This window comes from Centroberyx affinis, unplaced genomic scaffold (genome assembly GCF_046629955.1).
Source record: "Centroberyx affinis isolate AG114_WGS23_722 - 3 ecotype Tasmania unplaced genomic scaffold, CSIRO-AGI_Caff_v1 ptg004612l_1, whole genome shotgun sequence".
NCBI classification, from domain to species: domain Eukaryota; kingdom Metazoa; phylum Chordata; class Actinopteri; order Beryciformes; family Berycidae; genus Centroberyx; species Centroberyx affinis.
In genome coordinates, this window is record NW_027282223.1 from 93,552 (window position 1) to 116,220 (window position 22,669).

Here is a 22,669-nt window from a genome sequence, read left to right on the forward strand (position 1 = left end):
TGCTTGCTCTTTAAAAAGAAAATACTGGTCCAGTTTTCCTTCATTTCTGTGCCGCCTCAGACTCATCTAGATCTTCTGCTCGCGGCATAAAACATGTCATAAGATCTATAATTCAAAGTCTGTGTTGAGTTGGGGAATTCGAAACTCAAGTTCGAGACTCTCTTGGATAATTAGTGTTTGAATCAGTGTGTACATCAGGGACAATTTGGTTCTCATTAGATTTGTTAGCTGTGAACTTTTATTTCACACATACCACTTACCGAAGTGACACCACTAAGCATCCATACAGCGCTGCTCCCTCTATTAGACGACTACTGATCTCTCGGTATTTTCAAATATGACTTAAAGGAACATTGGCTAAATCTTAACACCTAAATATAAAGAGTGAAGTGAAAGGGAAAAATCCCAAACTACTGTTAACTGAAACAATTCCTCCAATGATGCTCGTTAAACCAATCTGAACATGCACACTGTGACGGACTGGCGACCCGTCCAAGGGTGTTTCTCTGCCTTCCACCCAATGCATGCTGGGATAGGCCTCCAGCCCCTCCACGACCTTGAATAGGAATAAGCGGGTACGGAAAATGATTGAAAGAATGAGTGAACATGAACATCCCTTTTCCAGAGCGAGAAGCCACGGAACTAAGACTTTATTGCCGATGGAATCCAGAAACAGAGTGGATATTTGAAGGAAGGAAGGAAACCAAGTGGATGAGAGAAAATATAAGATTTCCCGGTAGTAACTATACAGACACCAGAATTACATTTGGGCAAATAGGGTGAATCTGCAGCGTCTCAATTAGTGGGGATGGGACGTCTTTGCTGTTGCAGCCCCACTTTGTGATGTGATAAGACGGGTGTTTTTTTACATACAAGTCTTGCCTAATGCAGCTCTCAACAGACTGATATGTATCCACTACCTAGAAACTGTCCCATTAACTGCCAGAAATGTGAAAAACAGACCCATTAACCCAGGTGAAGAAGTTTCAAACCCTTCCTCACAAGGTTTATATTTACTCTGTTTGTATTACAGCACCATCAGAACAAGGTAGAATACACTCTATACATGTATAGCGTGTGCTCTTGCTAAGTGACACATACTGATCCTATTAGTTGTGAATCTTGTCCAGTAATAAGGAGAGCACACACAGTGTGCAGAAACTGTATTTAATATGTATCTCACCCCTCAACATGAAATTGGTAGACTTAATGACCCGATTGCCTCCTCCCCCAACTCCACTCTCCAACACTCGGCTGAAGTCATGCATAATCCCACAAAATCTATCCAGCTTATGAATTTTAAATGGAAAGGCCTAAATCACATGGCTGCTTTTAAGTGATTCCATTTCTAATAGAAAAGCAGACAGCTGGGATGGCGTCCCGTCGTGTGGTGTCGTCACTCAGGCACATGCACTTTATAGACTGTAAATACAATTTTAATGCGTGGCAGGGTTGAAAGGTTGACAATGTTTCTTGCAAAAGAAGCCCTAAAACAAGAGGAGCCCGGGGGAAAATCTATGCCATACCAGTGGATTCTGGTTAAAAAAAGGGGGATGCTCTTGCTGCTCACTGTCTGTTCTTTATTATGTCAAACCATTTTGTAGCTTCACAAATCGTAAGGGTAAAAAACCTGTCACAACCTCGCAGCTCCTCCAAGGTGCTTGAATCTAAAAGAACCAAAGCAATGAAAAGATTTCAGTTTCTCTTGAGGAACAATTTGACAAAGCTTTAATATTTAAAACCAACGTGTTTCAGTTGCAATAGCCTACATCAGGGTGACATGATTACAATACATAATGATATCCAAAATGGCTGCTCCAGAGATACCAATAATATACCAGTATTTAAAGAGTAACTCAAACTGTGTAAAGCCTGACATCTAAAGGTGAAAGGTGACATCACCTGGCACCAAAGATCAGCCAATAACAGATGGCAATTTCAGTAGCATGCTTTTTACCATTAGATGTCTGGCTTAATACAGATTTGGGTTGGGTGTTTAGTTACTCTTTAAAAAACTGGAGGCACCACAGGGTTTAACTCCCATCTCACAGTCAAGAACATTATACCCTGTCAAAGCATCTAAAGGAAATCTTTAAACTTAAATTCCTCATTCATTCCACTTCCACTGCAGTCGAAACACGTTGTTTTTTAATATTAAAGCTTCGTGGAATTGCTCCCCAAGAGTAGCTGAAGTCTTTTCATTTGTCTTGAAGCTTCACACATCAACACTACAGTTGAATGGTACAGCAGATAAGCGTTTGGATAAAGGACGACGTACATGGCAATCTAGAAAAAGCCTATGTGTGTTTGGTGATAGGCCCTGAGTCACTAAAGGTTTGCATTGTGTGGAGAACACGTTGTACATCTCAAATGGCTATGGAATATTATGCTATTCACTTTCCATTTGCAAAGGGTGGAGAATAGTCTAACAGCTGAATTGTGCTTGTGTCAGTCATGCATGTTTAAATCTCTTTTTTTTTTTACTTATAATAATGACTTGGCCCTGAGTTCATGTTGACACAGTATCTCCCTCATAAACTGTGGCTCAAACAAGATCTTTTGAAAGTATTGTATTTAGTATTGCAATTCACTCTGGCTGATTCTGTATTCCAAGAATCAGTATTTTCAGAATTTCAATTCATTTGAAGATACAGTTTGGCTGGTTGTTAGAAATGTCTTTTTGGGGGTTATTCGGACGCCACAGCTTGAAATGCAAAACCTTCTGTGCGAGCAAGTCTGGGAACTCTGCACTACAAGCTTGAGAAACTGAAGAGCAAAGAATTGCACAATTTGCCGATGTAACACAATCTCAGCGAATCAGGGCCTGAATGTTTTGAGGACAAGGAATTGTGGAAGGAGGAAACTCCGTCTCTGCATGTTGCTAGGCGATGCATTAATATTAATTTTGTCTTTTCTCAGAACGTGTGCAGTCTCTGGCTCCCCTTGGGATAAACTGAAGCTGAAAGATATCTCCATCTCACTGATACTTCTTTTTATCCTGGTTAAAACTCATATCAAAGGTTTTAATTGCATTCTTCAAATTTAATGCTGCAGAGCTTTTGTGGAGGAATCACAGTTGCCTTAGGTTCTGGTTTGCTGTGCTGATACACCTGGCTCCACTCTGACCCAGTGCAATTGGAATGCAATGTAACTAGAAATGAATGCTTTTGTTTGTATGCTTGTCATTATTTGTTATGGCTCTACAAGGTTTGAATTCAAGCAGCGCAACATCTTATTCTGAACCAATCTCCTCCAAAAATCTGTATCCAAATATGACCCTTGATGAGCAGTCAAACAGAAAAGCAGACACTAAAAGCATCGTGATTGCTCCGTTTTAATCTTATGTTTTTCCCCCCCCCATTCAGAATCATTTTGCCACAGAAGAAATAAATCTCTGATGGAGATCACCTTCTGCTTCACCCTCTCCCCTGCCAGGGTTTTAGCCTGAAGTCTTTGTTGTAGCCTCCCACACCTCGGAGCTGCCCTCTCTGCAAAAACCATTTCACTGGCACTGAAACACAGATGTTATCCATCTGATTAAACGTTCAAGGTTACATCGCCAAATACATCAAAGTCTACCTCTTAGAAAAGAAGAAGCGTGACAGCCAATAGTTTTGGTAGCCCGGAGGTGCAAACTCCACTGTCCTCCCCATCATTTTTTTTTTTTTTTTTTCCGAATCACATGAAAGGGATTGAGGAACATGACGTGTCTCTACGGGGAAATTGGTGTCTCTGCTCAAACTGCAAAGTATTACGGTGATAGAGCCTCATCCACCATCCGATAGGTGAGATGAATGGCGCTGATGGGACTTACGGTACATCATTTCCAATAAAAAACACATCTGTATTGACGTGGCAGTTGACTGAACAGGCCGAAAAGGTGCGAGCGAGAGCGGCGACTGTTTCAGTTTATCAAGGACAAACACTTCTTGACCCTTTTTCGATCACCTTTGACCGTTTGCAGTTGCATACTTGTTGCTTCTAAACACTGACTTGCTTCCCTTTGGTTCTCCCCTATCTGCAGAAATCGAAAAAATTCAGAAAGATGAGGGGAAGGAAGAAGAGAAGTTCATCGACGTCGTCATCAACAAGAACATGAAACTGGGCCAGAAAGTTTTAATACCAGTCAAGCAGTTTCCTAAAGTAAGTGCTATAGCGTCGCTGCAGAGGATTCTCCGAGAATTTCACATGCACACATAGAGAATTTTGAGATTGTGTTATTTATAGATAATGAAGCCAACTAGCTTTTCATTTAAACTCCTTACAACAGCCACTTGACAGGTTTTGTTGATGCTTTATGTTATTAGATGTAGCATATCTGGAAGACAGCGTACAGGCAGAGTGCTGGCTGACAGAACTGGGGTAGAACTATATTAAGGATGTTATTTCCTCTCTAAAGAATTGTTTTAAGCTTTTGAAATGTTACAACTGTAATTCTCTCTGCCTCTCCCCCTCCCTCTGCCTATTACACTGACCTTGGTCAATGACGCTTTCATGTCTCGGTATATTAATTTGTCAATGAATATTTATGAATATGCGATAGGAAGGAATTACCTCACATTGAAATGCATTTGTTTGACTGTGTATGTATTCCGTATGGTACTCAGGTGGATACACGTTTCTACTTTTCGGTCTTTTTTCCCCAACTCTTTTGCATGCAAATGTTTGTTTATGCAAGACATGAGCGCGCGCTATGGGTGGAAAATCATCTCCCCCATCATGGCGCGCTGCCTGTTTATTTTGAACCGGAATAGTCGGAACTGATCAGAAAACAGCAGACGGGCGGACACGCGCGGACCTGGGAAAATTGAAAAAAGCTCGCAGGGTGACAGAGTGTGCTCGTAATGCGACGAATGAGTCACGCGTACCCGGCGTTCTAGACAAGAGGCAGGTTCACGATGACCTCCACGTGAAAACGGAGGAAAAAAAGGAAGAAGCCGCACAGCCGTTTGGAGTGATAACGCCGCCGGTCGCCGTGCGGTGAGAGCACTTAAGGCCCCGCCGCGGCGAGGAGCCCGCGGCAGAGAGCGCAGCGCCGTTTAATGGGAGCCGCATGCTCGGTGCATGACAGGGATTTCCCACTGGGAGCATGGTGGGGAGGCTGGTGTAAAAGTGAGAGGCCCGTTCTTAGATGGGGGACATCACTCAAGTTTTCACCTCAGCCCCCCTGGGAGGGAGGAGCGGTAACCTACAGTATGTGAATGGCCTGACTTGAGAGGACAGAGGCTGCGAAATACAGCAGAGGAGTCATATATTCAACCTTAAAAGCTCTATAGGTGCCGACAGAAGAAAAAAAGATCTGCTTTTCTGCTTTATTTCACTCTGAGAAGCGCTGCTACTTCTGCCAGCAATGACATGCACAGCAAAATTGTCCGTGTTCATTTACCTCTGGGCAGTGCTTAATTTGTAAATGATGAGGTCCCGGGAACACCAAGGGGTCGGTGTTCCCGCGAGTCAGTCTGGAGGGAAAAGGTCCCGGAACATATCAAGACAACAAGCGCATTGGAGGCACAGTGGTGCTCAGTGCAGCCATGTAGCTTACTGTAGACCTCACAGCCTAAACATTACTAAATGACCGACTATATGACCTTAGAGCTCTGACTACTTGGGACCTATAACAATATTTGATTATTGCATAGGCTACATAATGCTTATTTTTACAAACCTGCCCTTCAAGTAGTAGATATAACTGCACTGTGCACAACATATAAATGCCCACATAGGCTACTATGAGACATCCTAATCATACAGAAAGGAAACTGCAATGGCTTCAACCATTTTACCAGAGAAATTCCGGTTCGAGTAGTTATGCATCAATATTCAATACAAATACTTTCATATCGATTTTGAATGTAGGAAACAATGTCAGCGAATAATGCAATAAAACGTGTCGTGGTGCAGCTAGAAGTAGACCTAAATGCGACACTCAGCTGGACCGTGCTGGTTTTGAAATGCCCACAGTGATGTGGCTTACAGCCCTTCACTCAACCAATTCTCATGTTATTACCAATTATTTCTGGACACTCAACATAACGTGCAATTGCCCGCATATTTAACTGTGGGACTTACAGGTCCGCACTCCAAAAAAAGCAGTCATCTATGCAAATATGAATTTGGATTGTCCCAGCAGAGACCTAATAGATTACAGAATATGCTTACATGTTTACAAAAAAAAAAATCATGCTTACAATGTCTAATTTTCCAAAATATTCCACACAGCGGACATATGGACAGCCAATTCAACTTTTAGCCATGACGCTGTCTGAAGTTTACCATAACACACTCTGCAGAGCAGCTCACTCATGTGTGATGTGATTACTATGCGCTTGTTGTTACTTTCTAATATGGTAAACACCTGTCTTCATATGGCAGGGGATTATTACATGGCAGACAAAAAAAAGTTTCATGCAGGTAGTCCTAAACCGTGAGGTGCCGGATCCTGTTCCGGCAGGATCCGGCACAAATTAAGCACTGCCTCTGGGAGTGTAAAAATTAACAGCACGCCATGGTTTTATGTCAGTCCACACCCGTCAGAGTCAATGTAACACTTTAAGAGATGGTTTTTGAAAAGCTAACCCCAGAGCCATACCAGCTCTAAGACAGACAGCTCCTCAATCAACACTTGTTAATTCAAAATAATTGTCACGTCAGAATCAACACTTGCGAACACAGGAAAAATTTGCTGTGTGAGAAAGGCAAATAAGTGATAGAAGCAGTGATGTACTGGTAAATAAAAAGGTGGTAAAAAAAAAAAAACCTGGTAAAAAATGCTGTGACTTTCATAAACTAAAAATATGTTTCCAGAAATGCGTTCATTTTTTCCTTAAAAGAGCCTGTCTTCATATAATGTGCATCAGTTTGACACTCCTTACTATGATGTATACTATGAATTTGGTTCATAAAGATTTAGATCAGCCTAAAAAGGTGGATGCATAAGTGCTGCAAATAAATAGATGAGTTTATCTTCCATTATATTCCTGATTATACCTGATAGAACTTTGAGAAGGTTTTCAGCTATATGCACTGTGATCTAAACCTGAATTTAACCCTGAATGTACAAAATAATGTTGGGGAGCATTGAGTGCTGTGTATGTGCTGTCATCTGGAGGCCAATCTGTGTCTCATAGGTTCACAGCTAAACAGATTTGCTTTGACAGGTTTGATAAGTGGAGCCGCTAATACGCTGTTTAGAGTTCCAACAAGCCACCGAAGGAAGACAAATTCAATTTGTTCTAGCTGACAGGTAGCAATGGCAAGAGTGATCGGTCTGACTTGAATGGGTTTTCTCCTGAACTGCAAGCATCACCTTTTGGCTTCTGGCATTGAAGTGGCACAGCCATTTTCCAAATAGCCATTTAGGAGCATGTACAGAGAACTTAAATCCATCCTCTGCAAACATAGCTTTTTATCAATATGAACCAGGCAAGGACACCATGCAGCAAGTTGCAGACTGATGATTCTCCAGGACAAATGGATCTGTTCTTCACTGATGATTTTTAATACCAAACCCTGATGAATTATATTGTCTGCTATGCTGCAAATAATTGGCCCAATGAAAATTTCTTTCATTTCTGGATCCGTGGAACGTTGAAGGCTTTTTGAGATAACAGGAAGAATGATGATGTTATGATGCTGTGTGCTGCAGTTCTGCTGTGCAATGGACATCACAGCACTGTAAAGAATGTCCTGCAACAGCCTTTACAAACAAGTCTACCTTTGTACATCTATATATTTTATGTATGCCCGCTTAAGTATTAACCATGGGGGTCGTTTTTGTTATTGTTTTTTATTGTTATTATTTTAGATAAAGGCACCATTCAATTGAAACAGAAAAGAATTTCAAATCATGATTGAGCCAGTATGACACATGCTGCCCCCACCTACTCAGAAGCTATATATACAATACCACAGCTTTTAAACGGGCTGTGCTATCGGCGCTATCCTATACATTTGCTGGATCTGTGGGCCCTCTCAGAAAGCATCTTTTGGCACAAAGCACCGCGGGCCATTTGTGAGGCGTGAGGAGTCCCACTGGTTTATTTCCAGTTCAGTCTGTGGCTTTTCTCTGTGCCGGGGAACGGTGATTTATCCTTCTACTGTCGCCCCTGTCCTGCTGTCCTCAGCACAATCATTCTGCACTGGCTTTCTCTGAGCACACCTCTCGCCAGGCTCACAGTAATACATTCAGCAAATGATGAAAAGATCTCAGATGTGCCGTCCCACCCGCCACCCCGCACCGCCCCCCCCCCAACCCTACCCGCCACCCCCTTCTGGTTAAGTGTGATTAATCATAGATCCTTTCCCTACTTGTGTCCACTGACTTTTTAATCATCCACAAGCCACATCCCTCTTCTTTTCAGCTGCCAAACCAGGAGACGGTGCAGCGGTTGAAACTGTTGTTTTTTTTAGTCGCTGTGCTTTTTTTTTTATGAGCATTCTCGAGCATCCAGCGTTGCTAAACTCCAGTGGAGGAGAAAGGGCCGTGCAACTAAAACCACAACAGAGCAGCAGGCAACCACCTATGATTAAACACATCGGCTTTTATTCTGGTGATTACAGACAGCGCCAGCGCAATCCCCTCACGGTCTAATGACATGAACCGCCACGGGAGCCCAGTCAGAAAATCCCTCATGATAACTAAAGCATTACCAAAACCCCAAAACATCAATCACAGTTGGAAGGATTTTGATATCCGATAAACAACAGGGATTATATTCTGCATTTAGTGAGACTATATTTGGAGGATCGTCCGTGTGATGAGATGCGGGGTTTAGTGATGGGCAACTTTGCACCAGCAAACATATCGACATGGTGGTGAGGCGTTTAATGTCCAGATTAAGACCTCCCTCTGACATTTACTGGCATTAGTCTGGTCAAATCTAAGGCAAATATGCATAATCTCTCTTTAAATAGCCAGACATTCCAATAGCACCAAATAAATACCATTATATCATGTCACTACAGCGCACCATATCAAGCCACTACATCATCTATAATACCATCTGAATCGGCTCCAACCTGCGTGGCAACCTGCTCACTCAGGGTCAATATTAGTGTCTCAAAGCCGGGTAATCAAATAATTACAAAATTTTAAATAGATTCTCACAGTGTTGTACTTCTTTTGCTTTACATCTGATGTTGTGTAGCAATAAATTGGAGCTTACTAATGTACTTGAATTATGTTTTCAGCAGTCTATGAAGATATCTCTGGGCCCAATTCAAGCTGCATAAAGTAACGCGGGTCTTCTGTGGATTGAGATCTGTACTTTTGATCTTCTCCTGTTCAAACTTGGAGCATTTGATGTGCGCACTGAGGATTTTGGGTGTGCCTTCACAGGTTTATTTTGTCCTTCCCATCGGTATGGTGTAAAATCAGGCTATGGACTTTTCCCTCTTCTTGTCTTTCTGCTGATGTATATCCTTTAAATTCCACGCGCCTTTAATTCAGTTGTGTTCAGGACGATTACGCGCGCAGATTGAAGTAGAAACTTGCCCACGGGACATTAATTGGATTAAAACATTATAAAATAGACTTTACAAAATCTGAAATGACTTAGGCTATTCTGCATTTTCTCTTTTGTGAAGTCATTGAAATAAACTTTTAGATCAAAAACTAGTTTTATATCAAAAGGGGGGTTTCTTGGGGGCTTGGTTGACTATAATCTTAACTCACCAATAAGCCACTCTACAATTACATCGCTCATTGCACTGAAGCTTTCTGCAAACACCGGTTATGGCCATGTCTGCATCAAATACCAATTTGTGGAGTCAGCTTTCCTCTTCCTATAAATTGGTCACATGCGTACAGTTGATGGCACCTATGACCTTTTGTTAAACAACATGATAGACTCCTTGTTCCTAATCAAGAAATCAGTGATCAGTGTCCAGTGCACGAGGCCAGGCAGTGGGAGACAGACAGAGGACTGAGACATTCCCACAGCACCCTGTCCGACGCAGAACCCGTCACCAGGACGGAAAAGGGTGAAAGCCCGATACCTTGACTAATATGAAGGGACGTCGGCCCTGTGATCTGGCTCTGCAAATCATTGTTCAAAAGACTACGCAGCTCAGTGATCAAGGCCCTATCCAGGCGGAAACGATGGATGCACAGGGTGTCGGTTAAACTCGGCACATTTAAAAGATTTCTTAACAACGTCTGCGCGCCCTGATACTGCCGTCTCCTTTGATGATCCCTTGTAACCTTGAACACGTAAATGGCAGAACGCGTCTTGTTTGCTTAGTTGTGGAGCGTCATCAGCTTGCTTTACAGAAAATACCATCACAATTCCACAGTCTGATCCTTTTTCTTCAGACATACTGCAGGGTTTCAGGTGCGTAAGGGTACAAATGGACCTAAGTTAGCACCGCAATCCACATATTATAATGTGAAGGTGCACACGCCTTGATTTGCATATTCATCAAGCCAAGGTCGTAACTTTGCAGGAGACCACTTATCCCCCACACGTAAGTCCAGGGTTGGAACTGGCACAGTGGGGCGTGGTGCTTACTGTAAGTCACGGTCTGAATAGGGCCCTACATGATCAACTCCATAGCCACGGGCCGTGGTGTAATTACAAAAGTTGAACGAACATAGCTGAGAACTGCTGGAGTTCACCTGAGTACACTGGCCAGGATAAAACCCGAATAGTCAGTTACTGCATTAGAGCGAATCACAAAGGCTTGGTTCTCAAATCCCTCACCCAGGAATTGGCAGGAGCCTCCTAATAAGCACTTGCTTTCTGAACAAAAGGCAGGAGCGATATAGGTGAGGTGTAGAACAAAAATGGGTGTTTTTTTTTTACCTCCTACTTGCTAATTGATGACCTAGATAGTTGAGGGAGACAGCTGTATAACTCACCGTTAAAGGAAACATGGGAGGAGGGGAGAAAAGCATCGCTCCTCTTCTCTCTCCCTGACCGTCTCCAGCTGCCGGTGGGGTTGCGTTCAGCCTGTGTTGCTGTTGTGCGGCTTTGATCGGTGTCTCCGCAACATGCTTTGACATAGCAATGCATAACATCCGCGGCATTATGGCAAACGGCGGCGACCTTGTGAAGTAATCTAACGCGGGACGCATTTGACGGACGGCGTCGTTCCACGTCAACCCCGATACGCTCGAAATGTTCACAACATGATATTATGGTACAGCAATAATTCATATTTGAACAGCTTTAGAGACGGTTTGAGCTGATATGAGAAAGATATTTAGGTTCTGATTTCACGAAGCGATGCAGGTAGCAGAAGACTACAGAGGTCGTCTCACCTTTCATTTTGCCGCTTTACACAGGTTTTCAATGTCGTATCAACATCTTTACTTAACCTTTATTTAACCAGGCAAGTCGTTAAGAACAAATTCTTATTTACAATGGCGACCTGGCATTCAGCCTATTCAATGTCAGAATAGGCTCTAACGGTGTAGGAGGAGATGTCAGAATGCTGGGAGTTATCTCTTTATTATTATGAACACTTTTTCCATTTTATACTAGGACATTTCAGCAAGAGGGTCAGCCGCAGAGCATCTTCATAAGGCCGATACCCATGAAAAACTGACAGACCGCAAACTTGACTGGGATAAGACAGTTTGGAAAGGCTTCCAAGCCGATTGGTCTCCTGTCAAGTCGCGGACGGGAAGAAATGCTGATAAGTTTTAATAAGCTTCAATCAAAAGCGCGCTGCTTGAGCCAAGTGTGATTGACATAAGAAATGTCTTTGCTCTTTATCTCAAACAGACGGATTCTGATTGATCTCCTCTCTTGTTCTCTGTTGTAGTTTAACTTTGTCGGCAAACTCCTCGGGCCACGTGGGAACTCGTTAAAGAGACTACAGGAGGACACCCTCACAAAGATGTCAATTCTCGGAAAGGGATCCATGAGAGACAAAGAAAAGGTAACACTCCAGTCCCTTCTTTCATTTTCATCTTTCTTCTCCCTTTCTTCACTCTTCTCCCCTCCTATCATGCAAATGCAAAACAGTGGATCAGTGGATTTATCAAATATTTGATCTTAAAGGCCTCATTTTATTCAGTTTCATGATTTTGTTTTCAGATGGCTCGGGATAAGAATAATGTTCCTCATGATGTGTTGCAAATAAATGTGCTTTAGTTAAAAGTTAAATTGGACTAGTTGAATTGAATGAATTTGAAGACCAAGTCCTAACAATACTGAATCTGGTTGTCCAACAACAGCAGATCCTCTGATTCAAATGAGGTCAACTGGGGGCTTACCTGATTGGACGGATTTCAGGAATTGTTTAGTGAGGGAGCCAATCAGGGCCAAGTCCAGTTTTAGTGCGTTTACTGGAGTTAGTCTGAAACTGCCTGTAAAAAAAAGGGTGGATTCTTAAACCGCTCAAACAAAATCCAATTTTAACGACGTCTACATTTATCATCTTTAATTATATATGTATATAAACAGAGAATTCCTACGACAGCGGCCCTTTAATGGCGGAATCGATGGCACAGCGAACTGGACAGCAGCGAGTAAAACGACTTCACTTGGCTTGTCTGCAGCTCTCCTCTTCCTCCGTTTGTCACGGGTGATTTGTCGGCGGCGATGATTCTCGCTATCATACAGCACATTCCTTTTGATTACTGTGATCAATAGTCTTTGATGGCAGACTCCTCCTGAGTACCTGGAGAAAAGATCTGTCATGGAGATGTGCTGACCTCGGCAGCCCTCACCTGTCTCCGCAAAACCCCCTGCAGGATTTATGACTGACAGCTTTCTGTCGGGGACGCAGCGTGCGCCGTTGCCTGTGTTGTTTGGGGAAAAAAAAAAAATACGGAAAAAAATAAATAAAAACCCTACCCAGACAACTATTGCTTTGTCTTCAGCCGGTTGCAACGCTTTCTCACTTGCTATTTCGAGCTGCACGGCTTTCCTCCATATGTCATCGTAGTTTTCAACGCTTGAAATTCCTCGCGTAGGTCAGGGAGCCGGGCCACTGCAGAACAGAGTTTCTTTGTTTGTGTATGCTGAACCAAGAGAGAGAGGGAGAGGTCTACTTGCAGCCAGAGGCTCTTTCACAGGGAGCAAAAAACAAAACTATCTTGTCTATATGGAAGCAACAGTCAGGCACTGTCGCACTTAAGGACACGTTTCTATTTATACCAATAAAATACACACTTCTCGGTGGGTGCTGACGGAGGGGAGAGGAGATAATGTACACTTTTTACCCTGCCAAAGGTGTAAGATGGAAATGTAATTGTGATCTTGCCATTCAGGGAAGATAATAGATGCGTCGGTGGACGAAACTGTACAGTGTTTCAAGTCAATACGTTCCCCTTATAATCTCGCGCGTCCGTGTATGGTGTAGACACTGCAAAGAGCTGGGATAATTCCTCAAATATTTGCTGCTGGGGGACCTTGATCTTCTGTTGACAAGAACATGAGTGCAGAAGGGAGGAGAGGCGCTGAGCTGTCTGAGGCAGAGTCTCTCAGTCTGGATATGGCACCTTGGTTGTCCTGCTGCTGTCAGTGCCGGATGATGTAAAGGCATCCGCGTTGCTCACTGCTTCTCGTTAGCGCCGTGATTAACTCATCCATTCTCATCCTTGGGACTTGTACTCCCTCTTTAATTTTCCTGATAGACAAAACAATCACATTTTCTTTGTTTCAGTTTTGTAGCTTGCATCGGATTTAATTGCGAGCTACTGCGGAGAAATACCTCAATTGTCCTAAAGTAATAATCTGTGACATTTTCATATTCTAATTTCTGTGTGTGTCAAAACTGTCCTCCCCCTAAAAATTAGCTGATTACCAGTTTGGGCGTGGTGGTTGCAAATGATAGTCCATTATCAGTCGAAGATTTGGGGGATGGTGCATTTTTAATCATATTAACAAGCGTATGAGTTATGGAAGGGAAAGTACAGAGTGACAGTGTTTTGCAACAAATTACACATCTTATTGCACTTGCTAGTGACTAACTTAAAGTAATAATCTGAGACATTTACATATAAATAAGTGTCTGTTTTGCTACTCGCTATAACACAATAGGAATTCAATTTATACCCAGTTCATGAAAACTTTTACATTGTCTTGTTCTAAACAGCCGGTGTCTGGTAGCTTTTTCCTGGGAAAAATCCTCTGCTGCACAGGAAGTGATGTGTTTTATGTTTTCGGTTTGTTTGGAATAAGCAGAAGAAGAACTGGGTAGTTAGCGTGAGCAGTGATAGCCACCATGGCTGAACAGACAAAGAACAGAGCGCCACCTACACAAACTCAAACTGCATCAACAGAAAATCCAATGAAAAAGACGTCACAGTACTGGATACAGTGTTTGATTGACAGCTGAAGAAACACCACAGCAATGAGCACTGAGCACCAAAAAGGAGACCAAATAAGACCAGAACCTCATGGATTACCACTTTAAGGAAAACATTCATTTTGATGGTACAGAGATGAACAGACAACACAAGCAGAGCAGATCCTTGGTTATCTGAAGCTGGTGGAGGTTGTTGTGGGTATCAATACTGCTCCTAGGCACTGATAGAGGGTTGATTCTCACCGTGGCAACCCATATTTAATATTGGCACTCATTGTCCAATAAGGTGCTTTGGAAATGGCATTTATATTGATAGATATATATTATTAGTGGAAAGAAGAAACTGGGTCACTAAACTTGGCCTATGTGTTAATAAGCCAGTTTGAATGTCTGAAGTGCGGATAAACAAGGCTGATAGAGTTGTGCAGTACATCAGCACAATAGATGGCTGTTATTGCATATGATGTGTTTTTCCTCCTGTCATTCAAATGGCATAATAGAATTCGCCCCCCAGCATCCACTGTCTGCCTTTAAATATTTCATTTGAATGTGAATGCTCAGAGATTCACATTATTCTTTACCGCTGGGCTCGGTCTGGAGAGGCTCCGGTGTCCAAAGCGTGGTGGCCCTCTGTTTCCAGGGCGAATGGCTTTTCATAAGCAGATTTACACAGAGAAAATATAAACAGGAGGGAAGATGCTGCCAATAGATAGGAGAAAGAGACAGCTGTAATCTCCTGCCATGGGCTGCTTAGCTGCTATAGGATGATGCTGGATCATTGATGCCTCTTATCAGCACTGGGAGAGAGGCCCTATGTATGAAAATTGGTATACTAACACACACACGGCACACGATAACACACGCCAGTCATGTGGTCACACACACACACACACACACATAGGGAAGAGTTTCATCCCACAAAGTGAGATATCCACCGTTTGAAAATGTGACACTCTTACAAAATGATTGATTGCAAAACATTAAAAAGAGAATTAGATTAAACTTTATTGATGCGGAAATTAGGTTGTTACAGCAGACAAATAGAATATGAGCACAACAGTAGAAATAATATAAACAATTGTGGGGTTAAATAAACATATTCTGACAATTTCAACACGTGAAACAGACTGTATGAGTGGGAATATATGGGGAAAGAGAATGGACTGCGGTACTTTTTAAAGAGGTAACTCAATTTCTCGCTTGGTAAATGCCAAACATTAGACTGCCGGATCGTCTCCATTTCGGAGATTCGGGTGCTGATATTAGAAACACCAGGTAATGACTGTGGGTTTTTTTTTTTTTAAACGCATATATAGGAATAGATAAAAGGGAAAAAGAGAGGGAGATTCACCAGCAGTCGTCTCTTTCCAACACCCTGCTTACACACTCTGCTTGACACCGGCAGCTCCATCAGCGGTGGTGCTATGCACAAAGGAGCCCTCTCCTCGTAAAGCACAGATTTATGGGGGAAATTACCATATCATTAACATACCACAGGCACTCTTAAAAGAAGGTTATTTATAATTAGGTGACATCAGAGACACTGCCTTGCATGGTGCTGGAGAGGGAGAAGGGAAGTAACTTGCCGCCACTGGAATGCCCCGGAGAAGACTGTTTTTTTTTTTTTATTTAGTTTTTTTTTTGAAAAGGAGAAACTGGGACGCCAAACCTGTTGTTGCCTTTGTGTAATGCGGTGGCAGACATTTGGGGTTTTGGCTGTCCTATTTCTCCCATCAATAACATTATACTGGCCTGCTTCTGTCGGGCCTGAATGGCCTGCGAAGCCCCTCGCTGTTTACATGCTATAGTTTCTGTCGCAAGGTAAATGAGCTGCAGGTCTGTAGGCAGAGGTGGAAAGTGAGTTACAACTGCTCTACTTACAGCCTGACTAGATCTTATGAGGAACAAATAACAAATACAATCACTTTAAAGCCTTTACCTTTACTACCTTAGTCATTTTCTGTAACTATTTACTCTATTTACTTGCTTAAAGAGTAACTAAACCCCACCTAAATCTGTGGTGAAGCCTGACACCTAATGGTGAAAAGTAGGGTATTGAACTGGCCTTCTGCTATTGGCTGGTCTTTGTGCCAGGGCACAGAGACCAGCCAATAGCAGATGACCAGTTCAGTACCCTACTTTTCACTATTAGGTATCAGGCTTCACCACAGATTTGGGTTTGGGGTTTAGTTACTCTTTAAAGAGGTAATACTCAAGATCTTCACTTTTATTGTGTCTCCATCTTTGTTGCTCAGCGCTCATTGCTGTGGTGTTTCTGCACTGCACTTCCCAGAGATCACCTGTCAATCAAACAGTGTGGGCGGGACTGTGATGTCTTTTTCCTTGGATTTTCTGTTGATGCAGTTTGAGTTTCTCTTTTCTCTGTCTGTTCAGCCATGGTGGCTATCACTGCTCATGCTAACTACCCAGTTCTTCTTCTTCTGTTGATTCCGACAAACCGGAAATATAAAACGCATCACTTTCTGTGTGACAGAAGATTTTTCCCAAGAAAGAGCTACCAGACACCGAGTGTTCAGAACAGCAAACGTAAAAGCTTTAATAAACTGGATATAGATTGGATCACTATTGTTTTATATCAATCAGCAATATAGTTTAGCAAAACAGACATTTATGTATATGAAAATATCATACATTATTACATAAGTCAGTAGCATGTGCAATAAGATGTGTCATTTATTGCAAAATATCATTATTCTGGATGTAGGCCTGACGTTCCATAACTGATATGATTTTGGTTAAAAATGCACCGTCCCCAAAATCTTTGACTGATAACGGACTAAATTATGACTAAAAATGATTTGCAAGGACCCAAATGGCTGAGGGGGCAGTTTTGAATCATAAAGAAACTCTTAATGATTTTCATTTAAAAGATATTAAGCTCTCCAGTATTTTGGGTGAGCTACTCTTGACACTTGAGTACCAGTCAAGCACTCTTACTCCAAACTGAGTTAAATGTATGATGATAATGAAGTGATTGACTACAGTATTGGCACAATGTAGAGAGCGAGGCTATTTGTATAAATCAAGTACCCTATTATTCTCTTTGTCTGCATTAAAGATGGTTTGAAAAGATGAATCATTATTGACTTCCAAGTACCAAAGTGATGAATTAATTCAAATACATATTGATCATATTTTAACATGAGATCCTCAATCAATATAATATAAATCAGGTTTTTTTTTCTCCCAGAACGGCTGAACTTTTTTTGATGATACTACACTAAAATGCGAAAATCCATCGAGACATGATGATGGAGTATATGAGCGCACATACAACCATGTGTTGTTTTCAACTGGCTTCATCTGTACATTTGTTATGAGGACAGGCAGCTGTGAGAGGACCAAAGCAATCAGTTAAATGTGACAGCAGCAGCAGCAGTTGAAGGGATTGTAAGGATTGCCTGTTCACAGAAATGTTAGTTTACGAGAGCCGCATGGATGTATTTTTTTTTTGTCTGTCTTCGCGTAACTAATGCATCACATTCCACGTAGCATTCAAGCGCTGAACCTCATTATGTAACAGTTGTAGATAAACTCCCTGGAATAAATCCTTGCAGAAATACAAAAAAAAGAAAAAGAAAAATCCATGAGAAACGTTCCCAGGCTTTTGACAGCGGGCTTATTCCCTGGATGGAGGGTGTAGGATACATGGCTGCTTTTTGTGCCGACAGGAGGAAGAGCTACGGAAGAGCGGCGAGGCCAAGTACCAGCACCTGAACGAAGACCTGCACGTGCTCATCGAGGTGTTCGCCCCGCCGGCCGAGGCCTACGCCCGGATGGGCCACGCCCTGGAGGAGATCAAGAAGTTCCTCATCCCGGTACGTTTTCCTTCCCTTCCCTTCTCTGCTCCACCCGCCCTCCGCTCCTTCAACCTGCTCTTTTTTGGCCCCGGCCGACCCCGGCACATACAGTAGAGGCAACCTGCTAGGAGCTTATTTACTCTTCCTCCATTCATTATGTATGCTCTCTCCCATGCTCTGAGCTGTAATGATTTACATCTCATCATTAATTATCACCCGACCCGCCCCCCCTCCCACCCCCTCTTTTCCTCTTCCCCTCTTTCCAGCATCAAAATATATCTCTCGATAGAGCGGACACATGACAATCATATCAATCGTTTTGTGATTAAAGACCTATTTCCATGTTAATTACGTGTTTTAATTCACTGGTGAAAAACAACTGTGTGAGGCGATAAAGCCAAACGGGGTCCCGAGGATTTATCAACGGGGGATCTGAAATGTTTTGCTGCCTCAGGAACAGCGGTCACGGCAGTACTGTAAAGTACATTAATTAGATATTCCCGGGGCTGTAGCCCTGGAGATAAAGGACGTAATTTAATACAGTGTAATTGAAAGCTAGTGTGTCGCCGTGTGTGTTTGCGTGTGCACATGTGCGTGTACGTGCACTTGTGTGTGTGTGTGTGTGTGCGTGCGTGCCGCCTCTGTCTGCAGGATTACAATGATGAGATCAGACAGGCCCAGCTGCAGGAGCTCACGTACCTGAATGGCGGCTCGGAGGATGCCAAGGTGCCATCGGTGAGGGGCAAGTCAGCCGCCCGTGGAAGAGGGACACCTGTTCCAGGGCCTCCCAGGTAACCTGTTTTCCAAGAAGTGTGTGTGTGCGTGTGTGTGTGAGGGGTTGTGTGTGTGAGTGCACTTTGGTTCGGTCGGGGCTTGGGTATTATTTACACTTAAAGAGCTGTTGGCAGGCTAGTATTTTGTCTGCAGATGGATGTGTAGGATATCCTTTTGCATTTCCATAATGAGACTCCACAATTAAAAGGAGAATTCCGGTGTCAGTTAAGAGTTCGAGTCCATTTACTTCTGTCTCTGTCTAGTTTACATTTCCACCAATCTTGCAAGTCGTATGTAAATCGATTCACTTGTTTTTTCGGTCGTTTTTTAAAATACAAACTTTCCAGTGTCAGAAATAGCTTGAAATGAACTGCTGTCCCGGCTAACAAAGATGCCCTAAATAAAAAAAAAAAGACCTGAATGTGACAACAAAGTCTGTACGGCGACATGCTTTTGAGGGACTTTTTTTGGTTTGAGACTCGCATTTCTTCCTGCGGGTGTGAGGTGATTGACAGTAAGCAGAGCATAACGTAACACATTGATATGAAAACACTCAGCTCGGGCACAATGAAATAACGATAAAACAGAAACTGTGACAAAACCAAATTAGGTCTTCATGTTTACTGTAATGGATTATCTAGCACAGGCAATTTTCAAGTCTGTGGAAGTTGTTTTTCATACTGTACAGGAGTGAATGGCAGCAAACGGCTTTGCCTGAAGGTAGCAAAATGAACTCTGATATCTCCAACTATGCCGGCCGAGTTCAGACACCATCAGGAATAATAGAGAGGAGCGACCTAGACGACTGGCACAAACTTAAAAACACACCGGTATTATGCTTTAAAGCTGCACTGGGGAACTTTGCACATTGGCAGCTCCAAATGGCATCAAGAGGTAATTGTTTGAAAACTGTTTGAACTCCAATACCCAGAAATCCTGTAAGGTGACGTCGGTAAACTGCACACAGCTCGCTCATGTTTACCAAGCCGGCCGGTCTGTGATGCTTTATACCAACATACCAAAGAGACAAGAGAGACAAAAGATGAGTCCAGCTTTCTCTGGACGGCTCTCTGCTGTTAGAAGGCAGTTTGGATTACACTCTTAAGTTTTGATTCATCAGTGTTTATACCTGACACCAGAATTTCATTTGGGCAAATAGGCAGAATCTCAGCGTCTCAATTAGGTGGAATGAGACGGTCTTCTCTGTTGCAGCCCCACTTAATTTAGCCTGGCACTGTGTTAACACTGTGAATGGAGGTTTTTATTCCACTTTATGATGGCCATAATTAAGCTGAGACCAATATCATCTGAATTGAATTAGGTCAATCTGGCAGCCCATTAAAGTAAACGCATTTTATTGTCAATACCATCTGAAAACAAACTTCACATTTTGTAGCGGATAGTAGTGTACAGTGATGCAATGTCTTGTGTCCATAAACAGCAGCATAGTAAATTCCAATTTGCATAAAAGCCTTTATATGCAAATGATTTGCGTTATATGCCTGCTTCTCTACTGTCCCACTGAACCCATGCTAATTCCGACTCCGCCGAGACCCCATAACAGCACAAACAAAAATATTCATGGCCATTACAAGACTTGGACAATCTCTGCAACGAAGGCGCGCTTTGAAACTGAAAATGCAAAGCGTCGCCTTGTTTGTTCTTTGTGTTTATAAAAGCAAACTCACATCTTTTTAACAGATTTGGAGATAAACAAGGTCACGGAGAAGGCGTATTTGTATTGCTCTGAGTCAGAATATAATTGGCTGTGTTTGAAATTACACTGTAATTAGCATTTACCATACCTAATTTGAGTGTGATAAGACAGAAGTCCCACAGGCTCCTCGGCAGAAAGTCATGTACAGTATACTGCATATTCGCACTAACATGTGCTTATTTTTAACAGATGCCACTGCTCAGTACATGGCTGTGCAGGGGGTCACATATTCCACCTTGCTCTGACTTTGGAAGAGAAGTCCTGAACTGACTTTCATGTTTTTTTTCTACGCTTGAGGACAGTTCAATTCCGCAATCTAAACATTCACCACCGTCCCTTTTAGCCAGAAACGATTTTTTTCCCCCGGCCCCAAATCTGTGATGTTTCACCAATGTGCTATACAGCTCCATTGACGACGAAATGGAAAGCACAGGGAAAAAAGTGACCCGGAGAGCAGCCTCGGTGGTTTTCTGCTGCTATGACTAAACCTGCTGGTTCAGATCAGTTCACCGCTTTAAAAGGAAGCTCAGTTAGGTGTAAAAGCCCAAAAAACATCCTGCCAGACCACAAGGTCAGGCCGCCTTTCATTTTTCAAACGGAGCAGCTCGACTTTGCTCGCATCTTGATTACATCGCATATTAGAGTGCAGGGTCTGTGTTAATTCATCTTAGTGTCAATGTTTATGAACCAGAAAATGTGCTAATATAGCCTGTAAACCCCCCCCCAGTGCTGTCACATTGTTCAAGTCTCCAGTGCATTGTCAATGTTAGCAGGTCTGGAAAGTGTTTATAGATGACATGTACATGTTTGCGTACATAAATATTAAAGGAAAAATCCACCCTAAACAATTTAACACTATTAACACTATTATACATTGGGGATGTATCTTGCATTTCTGGGCCCATTATTTTGTTTGCTGGTGTATTTTTCTTATTTCCAAGGATAATTGGCCAAATGTAGATAACGTGACGTCATGTTGAGATATTTCCAGCGCAGCTACAATGGAATTTGATAGCAGAAAAGTTTTCAGCAATCTACACACGTCAGGTTTTGGTGTCAGAATCAAAGAGCGAGGGCTTCTTTCTAGGCTCACCAATTCGCACCAACATTCGACAATCACACAGAGAGAAATCCATCATAGAAGAGGCAGAGAGACCAATTCACTTTTTTCTCGACTGGAAAAACTCTCACTCCACTCCTGCGATTGCTCTCTCCACCTACACGCGTAACCCGCCGCTGAATGGAACGAGTTCAGGCACGTTCTCTGGAGGTTGTTGAAAGTCATCCTGGGAAATGTAGGAAATCGCTAACTGAAGTAGAAGTAGATGAGGCAGCTTGAGAGAAAGTGGGTACACCGAAAAAGTAAATTACAACACTTCATCACAAAATAACTGATGATATATCACAATGTAATCGTATCCAAGGGTGGATTTTTCATTTAACTGTCCAAGATCATCTGAATAACTTGTGTAAAAAGGGGATATTTGCCTTAAGTCTGATCCATCCAAACTCACCCTGGCAGCGACTATGCGCAAATATCCAATTCTCTTTCTAATAATCCACAGCGTTACATTTACTGCAAACTCCACGAAAAGCTAAACGGACCTGTGAAAATGTTTCTGTGCAGATGCTGCCATGTTGATTTTGCCGCTCTTTTATCTCAAAACCCGGTGGCTGTTTGTCTTGTGTCAGGAGTCGAGGAGGAGTTCCTCCTCTGCATGCGGCGGTGCCCCGGGGAGCGGCACCCAGAGGTGCTCCACCCAGCCGGGCGCCATCTTCCAGAGGGAGGGGGGTGCAGAGAGCCAGAGGTGCCCCCCCGCCTGCCGGATACCGACCGCCCCCTCCCATAGTGCAGGACACATACGGCGAATATGTGAGTATATATATATGTAGAAAAGATGCTGTACAGATGCACACACACCTTCACACACTCAAACTGATCCTTTACACACATTGGGGTTAGACTGATATATCGGTTTGCTGACATATTATATATTAGATACTGGCCTTAAGGAGCTGCTAACCAATAAGATTTTCATTAGTCTGGATTTCAGTGGAGAGTTTTATGGTCCTATTGCAAGACCAAGTCCAAGTCAAC

General features: G+C 42.7%; 1 protein-coding gene across 1 annotated transcript in view; it reads left to right on the forward strand.

Moving 5' to 3' along the window:
• The window catches only part of khdrbs3 (KH domain containing, RNA binding, signal transduction associated 3), a 74,183-nt gene that overhangs the window by 31,313 nt on the left and 20,201 nt on the right, over positions 1 to 22,669 (forward strand). The window contains exons 2-6 of the mRNA XM_071544606.1: positions 4,025 to 4,143; positions 11,767 to 11,883; positions 17,952 to 18,098; positions 18,732 to 18,871; positions 22,264 to 22,444. Coding sequence (XP_071400707.1) covers positions 4,025 to 4,143; positions 11,767 to 11,883; positions 17,952 to 18,098; positions 18,732 to 18,871; positions 22,264 to 22,444 — 704 coding nt within the window. The remainder of the gene's footprint in view (positions 1 to 4,024; positions 4,144 to 11,766; positions 11,884 to 17,951; positions 18,099 to 18,731; positions 18,872 to 22,263; positions 22,445 to 22,669) is intronic.